This window comes from Arachis ipaensis, chromosome B10 (assembly GCF_000816755.2).
Source record: "Arachis ipaensis cultivar K30076 chromosome B10, Araip1.1, whole genome shotgun sequence".
NCBI lineage: Eukaryota > Viridiplantae > Streptophyta > Magnoliopsida > Fabales > Fabaceae > Arachis > Arachis ipaensis.
In genome coordinates this window covers 14,126,337-14,141,630 of record NC_029794.2, presented here as the reverse complement: position 1 = coordinate 14,141,630, position 15,294 = coordinate 14,126,337, and the positions used below count along the sequence as shown (strand labels likewise).

Below are 15,294 nucleotides of genomic sequence, written 5' to 3'. Positions count from 1 at the left end.
ATATAAATCTATATTATGACTTCGTATATGTTTAATAAAAATCCTGAAGTTACAATACGATAGCATAATTATAAAAAGAAATACTAAAATAAAGATATTGTAAAATGAAGAAGACAAACACCCATATTATAAGCACCCAGGCAGGTCGAACGAATTGGTACGATTGTAGAATATGATAAGGGGCATGGTGATCCTCAAAATTTAGTAGGGTTTCGACAAGGAAGTTCATCCTCACGTTGTTCGACGAAGTCAAAATACTGATGAAATTTTAAATAGGATTCGAGCTTATTAGTGTGGTGATCAATATCAAATGACAAGAATAGTTAAGAATATTTTTAATTGAGTAGGAATAAATATAGATTTTATAAATCAACCTTATTTTAGTTCGACTTTTTTTCTGAAATTTTAGATCAAATGGTCGAAGTGCAAAAAATATTTAAAAAAAATCATAAAATTGTCACAAAATTTACTGGAAAAGAAGGTGATTCTACTGTCAAGTACGTTGCTCGATATTTGGACGAATTAAAAAATTTAAAATATTTAAAATATACAAAATTATTTATAATTAAATATAATAAATTTAAAATATTTCATAATTTTGTTAATAATAAAAAAATTATTTATATATGTAATTATGTATTAACAGGTCCAGGCAAGTCTAACAAGTCAATAAGGCTAATTAGTGAGTCTGAGTCTGGCCTATTAACATAATAAGATTTTTATAAGAGCTTGAGCCTGTGCTTATTTTATAACAGGCCAGGTCAGGCCAGACCAAACACAGGCCCCTGACAGGCCAACTGGCCTTTTTTCACCCCTACATGGACACAATTGAAAAATGCCTTTCATAGTTAATTCTATAAAGGAGAGTTAAAGGTAACCTTAAATGACTTGTTTGCGTTGAAGTGAAATGATAATAAACTGATCGATTATTATATGATTCGATTAAAAAATACTTGCAATTGATGTTATGTGTCGATTCTTGAAAGTGAGATTGTCAAAATAGTAACTATGAGTCTGGGATTTAATATGCGCCAAAAATTAGTTAATGTGCATATTCATGACTTAGATCATTTAGCTGAAAGAGTTAGACAAGTTAAATTGTTTAAGAACGAAAATGAAGCATTTAAAAAGGAAAGCAAATACAAAAATTATAAGTCTTTCCTTCAAAAGAAAAAAAATTCATATATTAAAATGGAGTTTTCCAGCGAAGACCCAGAACATAAAAAGTGTTGAAGTCAATTTGGGTGAATTAAAAAAAAAAATTCTCTATATGTTTTCTCTTCACTAAAGAAAATTATTAATTTTGATAAATCTAGCGAATCAAAATATAAGAGTGGAAAAAAATATAGTTTTGTTATTAAAAAATTGGAATAAATTTTTGATGTATTGCTCACAGATAAGCAATTGGTTTTACCTAAAGGAAAAACCGCCTTATACTAAAGAACTTAAAGAAAAATTTTATTGTAAATTTTATCAACTAACTAGCCATTCGACTAATAATTGTGTTCATTTCAAAGAACTTGTTCAAGAAGCTATTATGGAAGGTGTAAGATCCAGAACTTTTGAAAAGTCTTATTATGACCAAATCTCAAATTATATAGTTACTTATAGTCTTAATTTCAAAAACTATTTTATTAAAGATAATTAAGGTAAGTTTTGATTAATTGAATTTGAAATAAATTAAGATTATTATCCAATTTTACCATTATTGAATTATTTTCTATATTTGAATTATAGAGTTAGTAGTCATGAAATAATAAGAATTTTATATAATTTGGACTAAATAATTAACATTTTAAAATATTAATACTGCCGTTTTGGAAAATAAAGAAATTACTTATATTATTTCTAATTTTTTGATTTGAACATTTTATTGAAAATAATTTGTAAAATTGATGAACAAATAGTGTTTTTTATACATTATTATTATTAAATTAAAATTTATTTCTAATTACTATATTATCCCTACTTTTATTTGAAATTACCTAAACTACCCCTAGCTTAACACTAACCCTAATTTTCAAAAATGAAACCCTAATCCCTAACCCTCAGCCGCCACCCCTATCCTAAGAGCAACTCCAACGGTAAAAGAATTTTGAGCCTCATTTATTGTGTGTCAGTAAAAAGTGAGGACCTACCGTTGAAGCAAATCAAAAGTGAGTTCCTTCACAACGTTCAAAGCAATAGAAGTCCTGCTCAAGGGACTCCCTTTCTTTCAATAAAATGATATTTTATTAATAAAATTAATACTTTATATATATATGTATTGAGCATTAATAAATTGATATTTTGTTTCTCTATATATACCACTTAGATACACTTCTATTCTCACACTTTCTACTACTCTTCTTCATCTTCTTCCAAGTTTACGAAATCAAAGTTCTGCTAATATTATTTTTTGTTCGGAAAAATGGATCCAAACCAACTCAACTCTTTCTTGAATTACTTACAAAACTTTTCTCAAATTCCAAATACCCAACAATCTCAAACCTCAAACTTTCAAGTCCCAAATCAAAATTTCACACTACCGAATACATTTCAAAATCCAAATCCACAAAATCTTTCTAATTTCAATTTTCAAGCTCCTTATAATAATCAATTTCCTATATTCTGACTAAAAAATCAAAATTCACAAACACCACATTTTCCATTTTCATCCATATTTAACCCCTCTATTGGAAATGTTACTCCAACTTCTTTACCGTTTCCAACTCAATTCAGTGCATCAAGACATAACACATCTGGTGTTGGTGGCTCTTCTAACCCATCCTCTCATACTCCTATACAATCTAGTCGAAATTCGCAATATTCAGATTTTGCCAACCCTCGTGGATTAGATGCTATCGACCTCAATGATGATGATATTGAAGATCGGAGGCAAGATAGTATTCAACACTGGCATTGGGAAGAGGATGAGATGTTGATTAGTGCGTGGTTAAATGTTTCAACTGACCCTATAGTTGGTACCGATCAAAATGGAGAAACACTTTGGAGTCGAATTCATAGCTACTGTGTAGAATTTTTCTCTGACATGACAAGGAGGTAGTTGCATGTAAGAAACGATGGTATAAGATCAACAAGACTGTTGCACAATTTGCTGGTTGCTACGATCAAGCTAGTCGAAACATAAGGAGTGGTTCGAACGCTGATAATATAAAGGAGTTGGCCTATAAAATTTATTCCACAAATTATGGTAAAAAATTAACTTTTGAGAGGCATTGAAACATGCTTAGGTTGGAGCAAAAATGGAGAAGCCAACTACCTACACAGAGTGGCGGCTCAAAGAGAACCAAGGTTAGTGCAACTGAAGCATACTCATCCTCATCAAACCCAGAAACACCATTGGCTAACAAACCCGGTGTGGACTCTCCCGTTCGCTCACAAGGATCAAAGAAGAGCAAGCGAAAAGGTAAGAAAAAAGCACAAATGTCTGAAGATTTTAGCGAAAAGAAATCATCGGTTGTTAAAAAATTATCTCTCATGGAAGATATTAAGAATGTTAGAGAAAAGGAACTAATGGATAGGGAAAAAGAAAGAGAAGAGGAGAAGGAACATAGAGCAAAGATTATGGCAATCAAAGAGAAGGAGTTACAAATTCAAGTGGCAATGAAAGAACAAGAATTACAAGCTCAAGCGGCAATGAAAGAACTAGAATTACATACTCAGAGGTATATTAAAGAAATGGAGATAAAAGAAAAAGAAAGGAAAATGGAAAGGATGGCCAAGGAAAGGGAAAGGGAGATGGATATGCAAATACTTAATGCTGACACGTCTACAATGAGTGAAAAACAACGAGCTCTTCATGAGATTGCATGTGAGAAAATAATCGCCAAGTGGTTTACTTAATGGTTCCTTGTATTCGTAGAGTTATGTATTATGTTCTTATTTTTATTGCGTATTACTGGTATCTGATGTAGTTTGTTTTATTTATTTATGATGTAAGTTTTTAAATTAGTCAATATTATTATGCCCTTATTGTCATGAAAGTGATCGTTGCAAAACTAGCCGTTAACTAGCCGTTAAGGTACTTATTGCAGACACACTTGTAAATATCAACTATCAATGACTCCGCAGCTCCACTTCAACTCTTGTTTCTCACCTCGAAAGAGAACTAAAAATTACATTTCTAGATATGGCTAGAAATTTTGATGATATGTTTAATGAGACTTTGTATGACAAAAGAAGACGGCAAGATAACACACTCATAGATAATTGGATGGATGAATGTTTACTCGAAGATTCAGAAGAATAAGGTATCGATAGAAGCTTTATCCCAATTACTCGTAGATGGATCAACAGAGATTGAGAAGCAGGACATGATCGCCTTTTCCAAGATTACTTTGCAGATGAACCGGTGTATAATGCTGACATTTTTCGACGGAGATTTCGAATGAGAAGACATGTGTTCTTTCGGATAATAGACGCTCTCTCAAGCGTCTATCTGTATTTCCAATAGAAGGTTGATGCAACTGGAAGAAGAGGCTTGTCGTCACTCCAGAAATGTACCGCTGCGATACGGATGTTAGCATATGGCGTAGCAGCTGATGCTGTTGATGATTATGTGCGCATAGGCGAGAGCACTACAATTGAATGCTTGGAAAAATTTGTTGAAGGTATCATTTCGGTGTTCAAGGATGAATACTTGCGAAAACCCAATCCAAATGATGTACAACGCCTACTACAAATGGCGGAGGGTCGTGGCTTCCCTGGCATGTTGGGTAGCATTGACTGCATGCATTGGCAATGAAAAAATTGTCCAAAGGCGTGGAAAGGTATGTACATGAGTGGTTATCGTGGGGTTGTAACTATAGTACTTGAGGTTATAGCATCTTCAGACCTTTGGAAATGGCATACGTTCTTTGGAGTTTCTGGTTCAAATAACGATATGAACGTGTTAGATCGTTCTCCAGTATTCGATGATATTCTAAATGACCGTGCTCTAGAGGTAAATTATACTATTAATGATAATAATTATACTATGGGATACTATTTAACAGATTGTATTTATCCTGAATGGGCCACATTTGTCAAATCAATCTCAAAGCCACAAGGGGAGAAACGCAAGTTATTTGCACAATACCAAGAAGGGCAAAGAAAAGATGTGGAGCGAGCATTCAGTGTGTTGCAAGCACGCTTTGCAATTATACGTGGTCCAGCTCATTTTTGGGAAAAAAAGAAGCTTTCCAACATAATGAAAGCTTGTATTATATTGCATAATATGATTGTTGAAGATGAAAGATACACTTATGCAGGAAATTTTGCTCAAGGCTTAGAGTATGATGATGTCGAAAATGGCTTATCACAACCTCATCTGGGGGAAGAAGATTTTGTACCATACCATCAACTTCTCCAAAGAAATACCCAACTTCGAAATAGGCAGCAGCATAGACAATTGAAAGAGGACTTGATTGAACACATGACAATTTCACAATGCTTGTCGTCAACTATAAAGCTTAATTATTTTTTTCTTTGTATTAAGTAATTTTACAAATTAGTGTAACCCCGAATTATATATTGTGTATTATTGTTATACATGAATTTATTTAATATTAATATCTTTTAATAGTGAATTATTTTTAAATTTATAAATTTAAATTACATTATTGAAAAAAATTAATTACATTAATTTCAAGTATTTTAATTAATTAATTAAGTGGGACCACAACAGGGACTAAAGTTAGTTCCTCCTAATGGAGAAGAGAGATATGCTTTGAGTTTCTATTTACTGTTTATGACGCAAAAGCTGATGTGGAGTTACTTTTTATGACAGGTGGGCCATAAACAGGAACTTGGATGAGTTCCCTACTGGAGATGGTCTAAACACACCCACACAGTTATCTGAAGAAGGAAAGAAAGAAAAGGAGAAGAGGGCTGACGGGAAGGAGGAACGAGGAAAGGGGGAAGGAGGCCACGTTGCTGCCGCTGCCCAATCTGTACCGCCATTGTCATCCGTCCATGGAGCCATGAGTCGCGCCTCTGTCACCGAGAGGAAGAGAGAGGAAGAACGAGCGTGAGAGAGCTCAACCGCGGGAAGTGGAGGCGCGGGTCTGACCCGTTACCACCGATCCGTTCGTCCCGACCCGTCACCGTCGAGAGGAAGACCAGAAATGGAGAGAGAGTCGTGCGAGGAGGAGAAGTCGCTGTCGCCGTTCGTCCTCCCTGCTGCCAGACGCTGTCACCATTCGCGAGAGGGAGAGAGAGACGTGCTGCGAGGGAGCTGCCACAGTGGAGTGTGTCGCCGTTGAGGAGCCGTCGCCGCCAGATCTGCCGCTGCCTAAGCTTATGGCCGAGCCTCTGCCGCTGGAGCTCCACGCCGCTGCTGCGGCCACCGAAAATTGCCACTGAAGCCGGTGTCATTTGGTAAGCTTTAACCCGTCTTCAGGTTCCTTATCCGTTAAAGTTCACCTTTACCATGAGAGTTATGCTGCGGCTGTTTGTGCTAGGAGTCATCGCGAGTTGCCGCCGCCGGAACCACCACCGGGACTGCCGCTACATAGTTCAGTCACTTCTTATTTACGTCGCCGTCATCAGGTATTTTACATCGCCGCTGTCGCTTGAGGTTGTTGACGGAGCCGCTGCCGGGTCGATTTGGAGTTGCGGCTGCTTCATTTTGTTATTTCAGTGAGTATTTCTGTTTCGAAAGCCCTGCGTTAGTTTTCTGGTCCGTGTAATAAAGTAATTGCAATGTTAATGGTTTTAGGAGTTAGAATCCGGTTTACCTGTGCCGTTTGTAGCTGTTTCTGCAGTATTTTAATTAATTAATTAAGTGGGACCACAACAGGGACTAAAGTTAGTTCCTCCTAATGGAGAAGAGAGATATGCTTTGAGTTTCTATTTACTGTTTATGACGCAAAAGCTGATGTGGAGTTACTTTTTATGACAGGTGGGCCATAAACAGGAACTTGGATGAGTTCCCTACTGGAGATGGTCTAAACACACCCACACAGTTATCTGAAGAAGGAAAGAAAGAAAAGGAGAAGAGGGCTGACGGGAAGGAGGAACGAGGAAAGGGGGAAGGAGGCCACGTTGCTGCCGCTGCCCAATCTGTACCGCCATTGTCATCCGTCCATGGAGCCATGAGTCGCGCCTCTGTCACCGAGAGGAAGAGAGAGGAAGAACGAGCGTGAGAGAGCTCAACCGCGGGAAGTGGAGGCGCGGGTCTGACCCGTTACCACCGATCCGTTCGTCCCGACCCGTCACCGTCGAGAGGAAGACCAGAAATGGAGAGAGAGTCGTGCGAGGAGGAGAAGTCGCTGTCGCCGTTCGTCCTCCCTGCTGCCAGACGCTGTCACCATTCGCGAGAGGGAGAGAGAGACGTGCTGCGAGGGAGCTGCCACAGTGGAGTGTGTCGCCGTTGAGGAGCCGTCGCCGCCAGATCTGCCGCTGCCTAAGCTTATGGCCGAGCCTCTGCCGCTGGAGCTCCACGCCGCTGCTGCGGCCACCGAAAATTGCCACTGAAGCCGGTGTCATTTGGTAAGCTTTAACCCGTCTTCAGGTTCCTTATCCGTTAAAGTTCACCTTTACCATGAGAGTTATGCTGCGGCTGTTTGTGCTAGGAGTCATCGCGAGTTGCCGCCGCCGGAACCACCACCGGGACTGCCGCTACATAGTTCAGTCACTTCTTATTTACGTCGCCGTCATCAGGTATTTTACATCGCCGCTGTCGCTTGAGGTTGTTGACGGAGCCGCTGCCGGGTCGATTTGGAGTTGCGGCTGCTTCATTTTGTTATTTCAGTGAGTATTTCTGTTTCGAAAGCCCTGCGTTAGTTTTCTGGTCCGTGTAATAAAGTAATTGCAATGTTAATGGTTTTAGGAGTTAGAATCCGGTTTACCTGTGCCGTTTGTAGCTGTTTCTGCTTTTGAGAGAGCAATCAGAGCCGAGGTTTTTGTTGTTGGTTTCGGATCGAGATGAAAGGCTTTCCGTGAGGCGCTTAGGTTATGGTTTTGCTGATCGAGGTAGGGGCTTTTTATTCAAACTAATTCACTTTAAAATTGGAATTGTTATAAATAGATATGCTGTGCGAAATGTATTTCTGGTGATTATGTGAGTCTTATGGGTTGTCTGATTATGTCTTGGATGAATATGGTTGCGTGTTTGAGTGAAATATAAATTGGATATTTTTAGATTGGTTGATTTGAAATGATTTTGATAGCTTGAAAGTCTGAGTTTTGTTTATTGGAAACTGATTTGGTCTTGAACCCATTGAGAAGGGTTGATGATTGGTTTGGTTGGGACCCGAAAAGGGTGGCAAAGTCCAAGTTTTAGGGGAGATGCTGCCGAAATTTCTATATGTCTGGGTTTTTATTTGAAATGATATTTTAAAGAGAAGGAATTATGCCTTGAATTGAATTACTGATAAATGAATTAGGTTTGAAATCTTTTATTGAGAAAATTATTATATTTTGAATGTAAACTATTTTAGAAAAGGATTTTGTTTTAAAGTCGATCTAAAGATGAAAATAATTATGTTTTGAAATTTGATTAAGTAAGCAAATTTGGGGAAGTTTTAATGGATTTAAAAGAAACTTGGATTTTGATTTACTAATTTCACTTGACGACATTTTAGGAAAAGTTTGAAGTATTCTCTAAAGCTTTGATTTAGTAAAACTGAAATAATTTCTGAGCCTTAGGAAACAGATTTAAGAATGAAATTGTGCTTTGGTTTTGGTTTAAGTAAGTTGGTTTTGAAATTGGTTCGGAATATTTGGATACATGACTTGGTTTTGGTTTAAATTCTATTCTTTATATTTCAAATCAAGAAGTTAAGGTTTCAGAGGTTTTCAATGAATTTAAGAAAATGAGTTAGGTTATTCTCCCCTGAAGTCTTGAGACTCCGCTGAGGAATTTTATGACCGAATCCTGATTTAGAAATGAATGATTTTGAGTCTCTCGAAAGATGATTTTGAATTTGGCATGGTTTTGAGATTGTTTGAAAGTGTTGGAAAGAAGTGGAAAGTGGCTCCGTTTTGAAAAGTGATTATTGGCAAGGTGTGAATTGAATACGGTTGTTATTTAAAAGTAAATGGGCCAAGAATGATTTTGAAATAAGATATTGAGCCTGATTGATGTGTTGAAAAATTTTTTCTGAAAAACCACTGGACTACTGTTTTATATTGAGGGTATGAGACGCTATGCACCCGGCAGGGGCTACGGTTGGATCCCGCCTGTCGAGGTAGCGGCGGCAGCGTAAGGGCGGTGGTTCGTCCCGCTTGCGGTGAGATGCGAGGTCGGTGGCAAGAGTATCCCGCTCGCATCCCTTCGGATCAATAGAGCGTGCAGGCGCAAAACCCTAGACAGTGATCTGAGCACTATATCTCGGGGGTTCCCATATGATGATTTCGAAGGGCGACATCTCCATAGAGATGTGTCGAGTTGGCAATTGAACCGACAATGTGATATCACAGCCTGTAGGACAGACATTCATCATTTGCATTTATGTGACATTGTTTGGGTATGCATATTGTAATTGGTTTGTCTATGTGAATACTTATGTTAACTGCTAACTGCTATATTTGTTGTAATTGCTATTGATTGTGTTTGAACTAAATTATTTGTGATTGTGTTTGATTGGTTGGTTTGTGATGAATTGGTTGATGATTGAGTTGTTTGGGCCGGGGGCCGTGTTAGATTGGATAGGCTTGAGGCCGTGGTTGGTATGTTGAGTTCTAGTTCTGTATAAAGTATCTGACTGCTTCAGTATAGACTTAATGAACCTATGCTTGGAACAGGATGAACATTTATACCACGTAGGTAACTGCTTTCACGGTTGTGGTCTAGAAAAGTATGAAAAATCAAACTCTTACAGCATAGACTTAATTGAACCTATGTTTGGGACATGTTGGTCATTCATACTGTCTAGGAAAAACTTTTCAGATTTTGCAAGAAAGGAAAAGGGTTTTGTTTTAAAATATTTGAGAAATTTACCAAGTCTTCAAAATGGATTTTCTAGATTTCGAATGTGTACTCAAGGTTTTTGGAAAGACTCATAAGACGAGTGATGATCGCTGTACTCTAAGAATAATTCTATTTTACGTATCTTGTTATAGCAATTTCTGTAACCCTATAGTGAGAACAAGCGAGGACGACGTTCTCACTCCTCTACAGGTTATTCCTTTTCAGGATATGGACGACGAAGCTTCAGAAGATTTATTTTCATTTTCTGTTTATTCGGTATTTTTGTATTATCTTAGCTATTATTTTTCCCTCGCCTTTATCTTTATTAAGTTTGTAAGAGGGATAGGAAATTATGATATGTATGTTTGTAAGCTAGAGTTATGTATATATATATATATGGTTTGTATGTACATGTATGTTTATGTTTTCAACGAAAAAGTGTTTTTGAAAGGTTGTGCGGTTTTAAATTTTAAACAGGCTCTTATTTTAGTATTAAATAGTATAAGAGTCGTAGTAATATTCGAGCTATCAGAGCAGCGCAGCCGGAAGCGTGACTTTTGATAGTTAGGGTGTTACAGAAGGCAAACTAAAGTTTGACGAAGGAAAAAAATAGATGAAGGTCGGCACTGATCCCTTCGATATCAGTGCTAGTTTTGTTGAACCAAAATTTTTGGGGGTTAATATGGCTTCACTTCTCTGGAGTTTGACTCTTCCTTAGGAGATTTTTAAGCCAATATAAAGTAAAAGAAGGGTTGTTGAATTTTCTAATGCATATAAAGCTGAAAGATACGAATGTTTCATTATGCCCAAGGTGCAAAACTATTTGACGCTGAAACAGCTACTATCTTTGAAAGGGAAGAAATGAAAAAAGAATTAGCTCATAAAGAAGAGCAAGCTTGACAGTGACATTCGACAAGGCATTCAGAGGCTCAATCTTCTCAAAACCCTTAGGATAACTATTTGCCTTTGTTCTATTGATCCCAAGCTATTAGGGTCATATGGATAAAAAATTGCAAAGAGTTTAGAGATCGGGAAGTGCGAGAGCATGAACAGCAACAGGCTGAATGTGGCTACCATGGACGAAGTCGAGGTCGAGGTCATAACCCAAACACTTGAGGAAAAACTGGGGGAATCGAGGCGGTGGACGATTCCATCAAGTGTATACTAGATCAGGGGACAAAACCATCTACATTGGATTCTATAGTTTTCCCGACAAATGGTGAGATATTTGCCAACGGAAAAGAACATGTTATTATCGAAGGGAAAGATAAAGCTGTTGAAGCTTCATTGCCCAAAACAAATACATCTAATACTCTGATCCTGATCTTGATGAAGATTTTTTCGAGGAAGAGAATGAGGAGATGACTAGTATTATTTCTATTATACCTTCTGAATTCGTTGGTCAATATGAAGGTAGTCTTAGTGGAGAGTACAATGCTGACTCCATTGACAAGGACGCTTTTGCCTTCATTTGTGAAAATGAGGAAGTATGGTGTTTTAACAAACCTATTAAAAAGCAAAAGGCACATCTTTGACTGTTGCATATTAAAGCAACTTTGAGTGGCATCCTAGTTAACAAGGTCCTCATTGATGGTGGTTCTGCTATCATCCTTCTACCAAAGAGAATGCTACTTAAAGTCGAAAAACATATCGATGACTATAGTGGGGTTTTAACTCGGGCAAAAGGTCTAGCTACTCTCATGGTTAAAGTGGGGTCATGGACTAGAAGGACTATGTTAGTGGTAGTTACTTCCAGACTCCAGAGCCAATTATAATGCCTTACTTGAGCGTGACTAGATTTATGGTGTGGGAGTCGTGCCTTTGTTTATGCATCAAAGTCTTCTCTTTTGAACTGATGAAGGAAAGACTGAAGTGATTAGGGCTGATGATAGCCTTTATGTCGAGCAGATGCATGTTGAATTCAAGGTTTATAATGACAAGTTAAAGTCTCTTGATGTCGACAGGAACCTCAGTCTCTATAATTGTGAAGGTTGTTTTCTAACTACTGAGGGGTTCAGCGTAAAGCTCAGGCTCCCAAAGGTCGACTATACTCCAATTGGTTGGGAGTACTTAAAAAAAGAGGGGTCTCGATCAACAAAATCTACCAAATGTCTAATGAAGAAGAAGTTGTGTCGATATATTTATTTTCTTTTAAGTAATTATGTAGCTGGTTTTAATTCTGCAACATGTACTTTTCTTTCTTGTAGTGTTTCTTTTGATGAAGTTGAACCTGTTAGGGCTTTAAATTATGCAACATGAAGTTTACTCTCTAGTTCGGATTTGGCTAATAAAGCCAATATAATAGGGATTTATTTTCTGCAACATGTACTTTTCCTTCTAGTTTTAGGATTTCAAGTTCAGTTTGTTTTGATAGAGCCCATATTGTCAGTCAACTTCTTGTCGATGTATCTCAAGCATTGATGAGTGGATAATTTATATGCTTTTTGGCATTGTTTTTACATAGTTCTTAGTATGATTTAGTTAGTTTTTAGTATATTTTTATTAGTTTTTAAATAAAATTCACATTTCTGGATTTTACTATGAGTTTGTGTGTTTTTCTGTGATTTCAGGTAATTTCTGGCTGAAATTGAGGGACTTGAGCAAAAATCAGATTCTGAGGCTGAAGAAGGACTGCAGATGCTGTTGGATTCTGACCTCCCTGCACTCAAAGTGAATTTTCTGGAGCTACAGAAGTCCAAATGGTGCGCTCTTAATTGCGTTGGAAAGTAGACATCCAGGGCTTTTCAGAAATATATAATAGTCCATATTTTGCCCGAGTTTAGACGACGCAAACTGGCATTCAACGCCAGCTTCCTGCCCTATTCTGGAGTTAAACGCCAGAAACAGGTCGTAAAGTGGAGTTAAACACCAGAAATAGTTTACAAACTGGCGTTTAACTCCAAGAAAGACCTCTACATGTGAAAGCTTCAATGCTCAGCCCAATCACACACCAAGTGGGCCCTAGAAGTGGATTTCTGCATCATTTACTCATTTTTGTAAACCCTAGTAACTAGTTTAGTATAAATAGGACTTTTTACTATTGTATTTACATCTTTGGATCATCTTTGATCAGTTTTATGCTATCTTAGACCTTTATGGGGGCTGGCCATTCGGTCATGCCTGAACCTTCATCACTTATGTATTTTCAACGGTAGAGTTTTTACACACCATAGATTAAGGTGTGGAACTCTGCTGTTCCTCAAGAATTAATGCAAAGTACTATTGTTTTTCTATTCAATTCAAGCTTATTCCTATTCTAAGATATTCATTCGCACCCAAGAACATGATGAATGTGATGATTATGTGACGCTCATCACCATTCTCACCTATGAACGCGTGCCTGACAACCACTTCCGTTCTACATGAAAATGAGATAGAATGAGTATCTCTTAGGTATCTAATACAGGGGACCGAGTCCGAGATATTAGAATCTTCGTGGTATAAGTTAGAATCCATGGACGGCCATTCCTGAGATCCGAAAAGTCTAAACCTTGTCTGTGGTATTCCGAGTAGGATTTGGGAAGGGATGGCTGTGACGAACTTCAAACTCGCGAGTGCTGGGCATAGTGACAGACGCAAAAGGAGCACTGAATCCTATTCCAGTATGATCAAGAACCGACAGATGATTAGCCATGCAGTGACAGTGCATTAGACCATTTTCACTGAGAGGACGGGATGTAACCATTGACAACGGTGATGCCCAACATACAGCTTGCCATGGAAAGGAGTATGAAGGTTGGATAAAGACAGCAGGAAAGCAGAGGTTCAGGAGGAACAAAAGCATCTCTATACGCTTATCTGAAATTCTCACCAATGAATTACATAAGTATCTCTATCTTTATTTTATGTTTTATTTATCGTTTAATTATCAAATCTCTAAAACCATTTGAATCCGCCTGACTGAGATTTACAAGGTGACCATAGCTTGCTTCAGGCTGACAATCTCCGTGGGATCGACCCTTACTCACATAAGGTTTATTACTTGGATGATCCAGTGCACTTGCTGGTTAGTTGTGCGAAGTTGTGACAAAGTGTGATTCACGTTTGAGAGCACCAAGTCTTTGGCGCCATTGTTGATGATCACAATTTTGTGCACCAAGCATCTTGTACTCAAAAGGATTCAACAACTGTTTTGGCTAATGATATCAATAAATGTAGTTCTTTCTGTCATAATTCTAATAAATTTTCTTTGGATAGTATATATGATCTTGAACCTTTGGGTTTTGAAAAAACTTTTATTCATGATGATCATATCAAGAAAGGTTTTGAATCACAAGACCCACTTGAGGAAATTAACTTGGAAACTAATGAAGTTAACAAGCCCAACTTACATTACTAAAAATATTAATCCCTATTTTTTAGAAAGATTGATTAAGCTATTGGGTGAATACAAAGATTGTTTTGCTTGAGATTATGACAAAATGTCTGGTCTTAATCGTTCTTTGGTTGAACATCGCTTACCATCGAAGCCAAATTTTTGGCCTATTAAACATGCTCCTCGACATTTTGCACCTAAAATTAACCTTAAAATTAAGGAAAAGATTGAGCGATTTATCAAAGTCAAATTCATTCGCACTGCTCGATATGTTGATTGCGTGTCGAACATAGTTCTAGTGATCAAGAAAAATGGACGCATTTGTATAGACTTTCACGATTTAAATGCTACTCCAAAGATGAGTACCATATGCCAATAGGAGACATGTTAATTGATTCTGCTGTGGGGAATGAATTTTTAAGCTTCATGGAGGGGTATTCTAGATATAATCAAATTTTTATTGTTGAAGAACATGTGTCAAAAATAACGTTTCGATGTCTTGGTGCTTTAGAAACTTATGAATGGGGGATGATGACTTTTGGATTAAAAAATACAAAGGATCATATCAAAGAGCCATGAATGTTATTTTTCATGAATATCTTGGCAAGTTTATGGAGATTTATATTGACAATGTCATGGTCAAATCAATTTCAACGGATCAATATTTTGAGCATTTATGTAAAGCATTTGAAACTATGCGTTGAAAGGATTTAAAAATGAATAATTTAAAATGTGTTTTTAGTGTTTCTGCTGGTAATTTCCTGGGTTTTGTGGTTCAAAAGAAGGGAATTGTAATTGATCAAAACAAAGCTAAAACTATTTTAGAGTTACCACCACCAAGATCAAAGAAAGAAGTCCAATCTATTTTAGACAAAGTTAATTTCTTGCATCGATTTATTTCTAATTTATCTAGTTGAACAAGAATATTTTTGTATCTTTAATAAAATTAAAAGGCAAATCACATTATTTATGGATTGATGCCCATCAAGAAGCTTTTGATTCCATTAAAACTTATCTTGCCAATGCTCCTATTATAGCAACCGTTTGAGCATTTGAACCTTTGAAATTATACATTTCAGCTTCT

General features: G+C 37.1%; 2 protein-coding genes across 2 annotated transcripts; both read left to right on the top strand.

Moving 5' to 3' along the window:
• LOC107620198 (DNA ligase 1-like) lies at positions 3,226–3,846 on the top strand. Its single transcript, XM_016322397.1, has one exon. It carries the CDS (start codon positions 3,226–3,228, stop codon positions 3,844–3,846), a length of 621 nt encoding a protein of 206 aa, XP_016177883.1.
• On the top strand, positions 4,520–5,273 carry LOC107620195. The gene is made up of 4 exons (XM_016322396.1): positions 4,520–4,718; positions 4,812–4,945; positions 4,998–5,117; positions 5,232–5,273. Exons 1-4 carry the CDS (start codon positions 4,520–4,522, stop codon positions 5,271–5,273), a joined length of 495 nt encoding a protein of 164 aa, XP_016177882.1.

Excerpts from the sequence above, each read along its gene's own strand:
- LOC107620198 (XM_016322397.1), top strand. The coding sequence starts at position 3,226 with ATGCTTAGGTTGGAGCAAAAATGGAGAAGCCAACTACCTACACAGAGT.
- LOC107620195 (XM_016322396.1), top strand. The coding sequence starts at position 4,520 with ATGTTAGCATATGGCGTAGCAGCTGATGCTGTTGATGATTATGTGCGC. Across the intron at positions 4,946-4,997 it reads TAAATGACCGTGCTCTAGAG|ATTGTATTTATCCTGAATGG; the intron begins GTAAATTATACT and ends ACTATTTAACAG. Across the intron at positions 5,118-5,231 it reads AGATGTGGAGCGAGCATTCA|ATGAAAGATACACTTATGCA; the intron begins GTGTGTTGCAAG and ends TGATTGTTGAAG.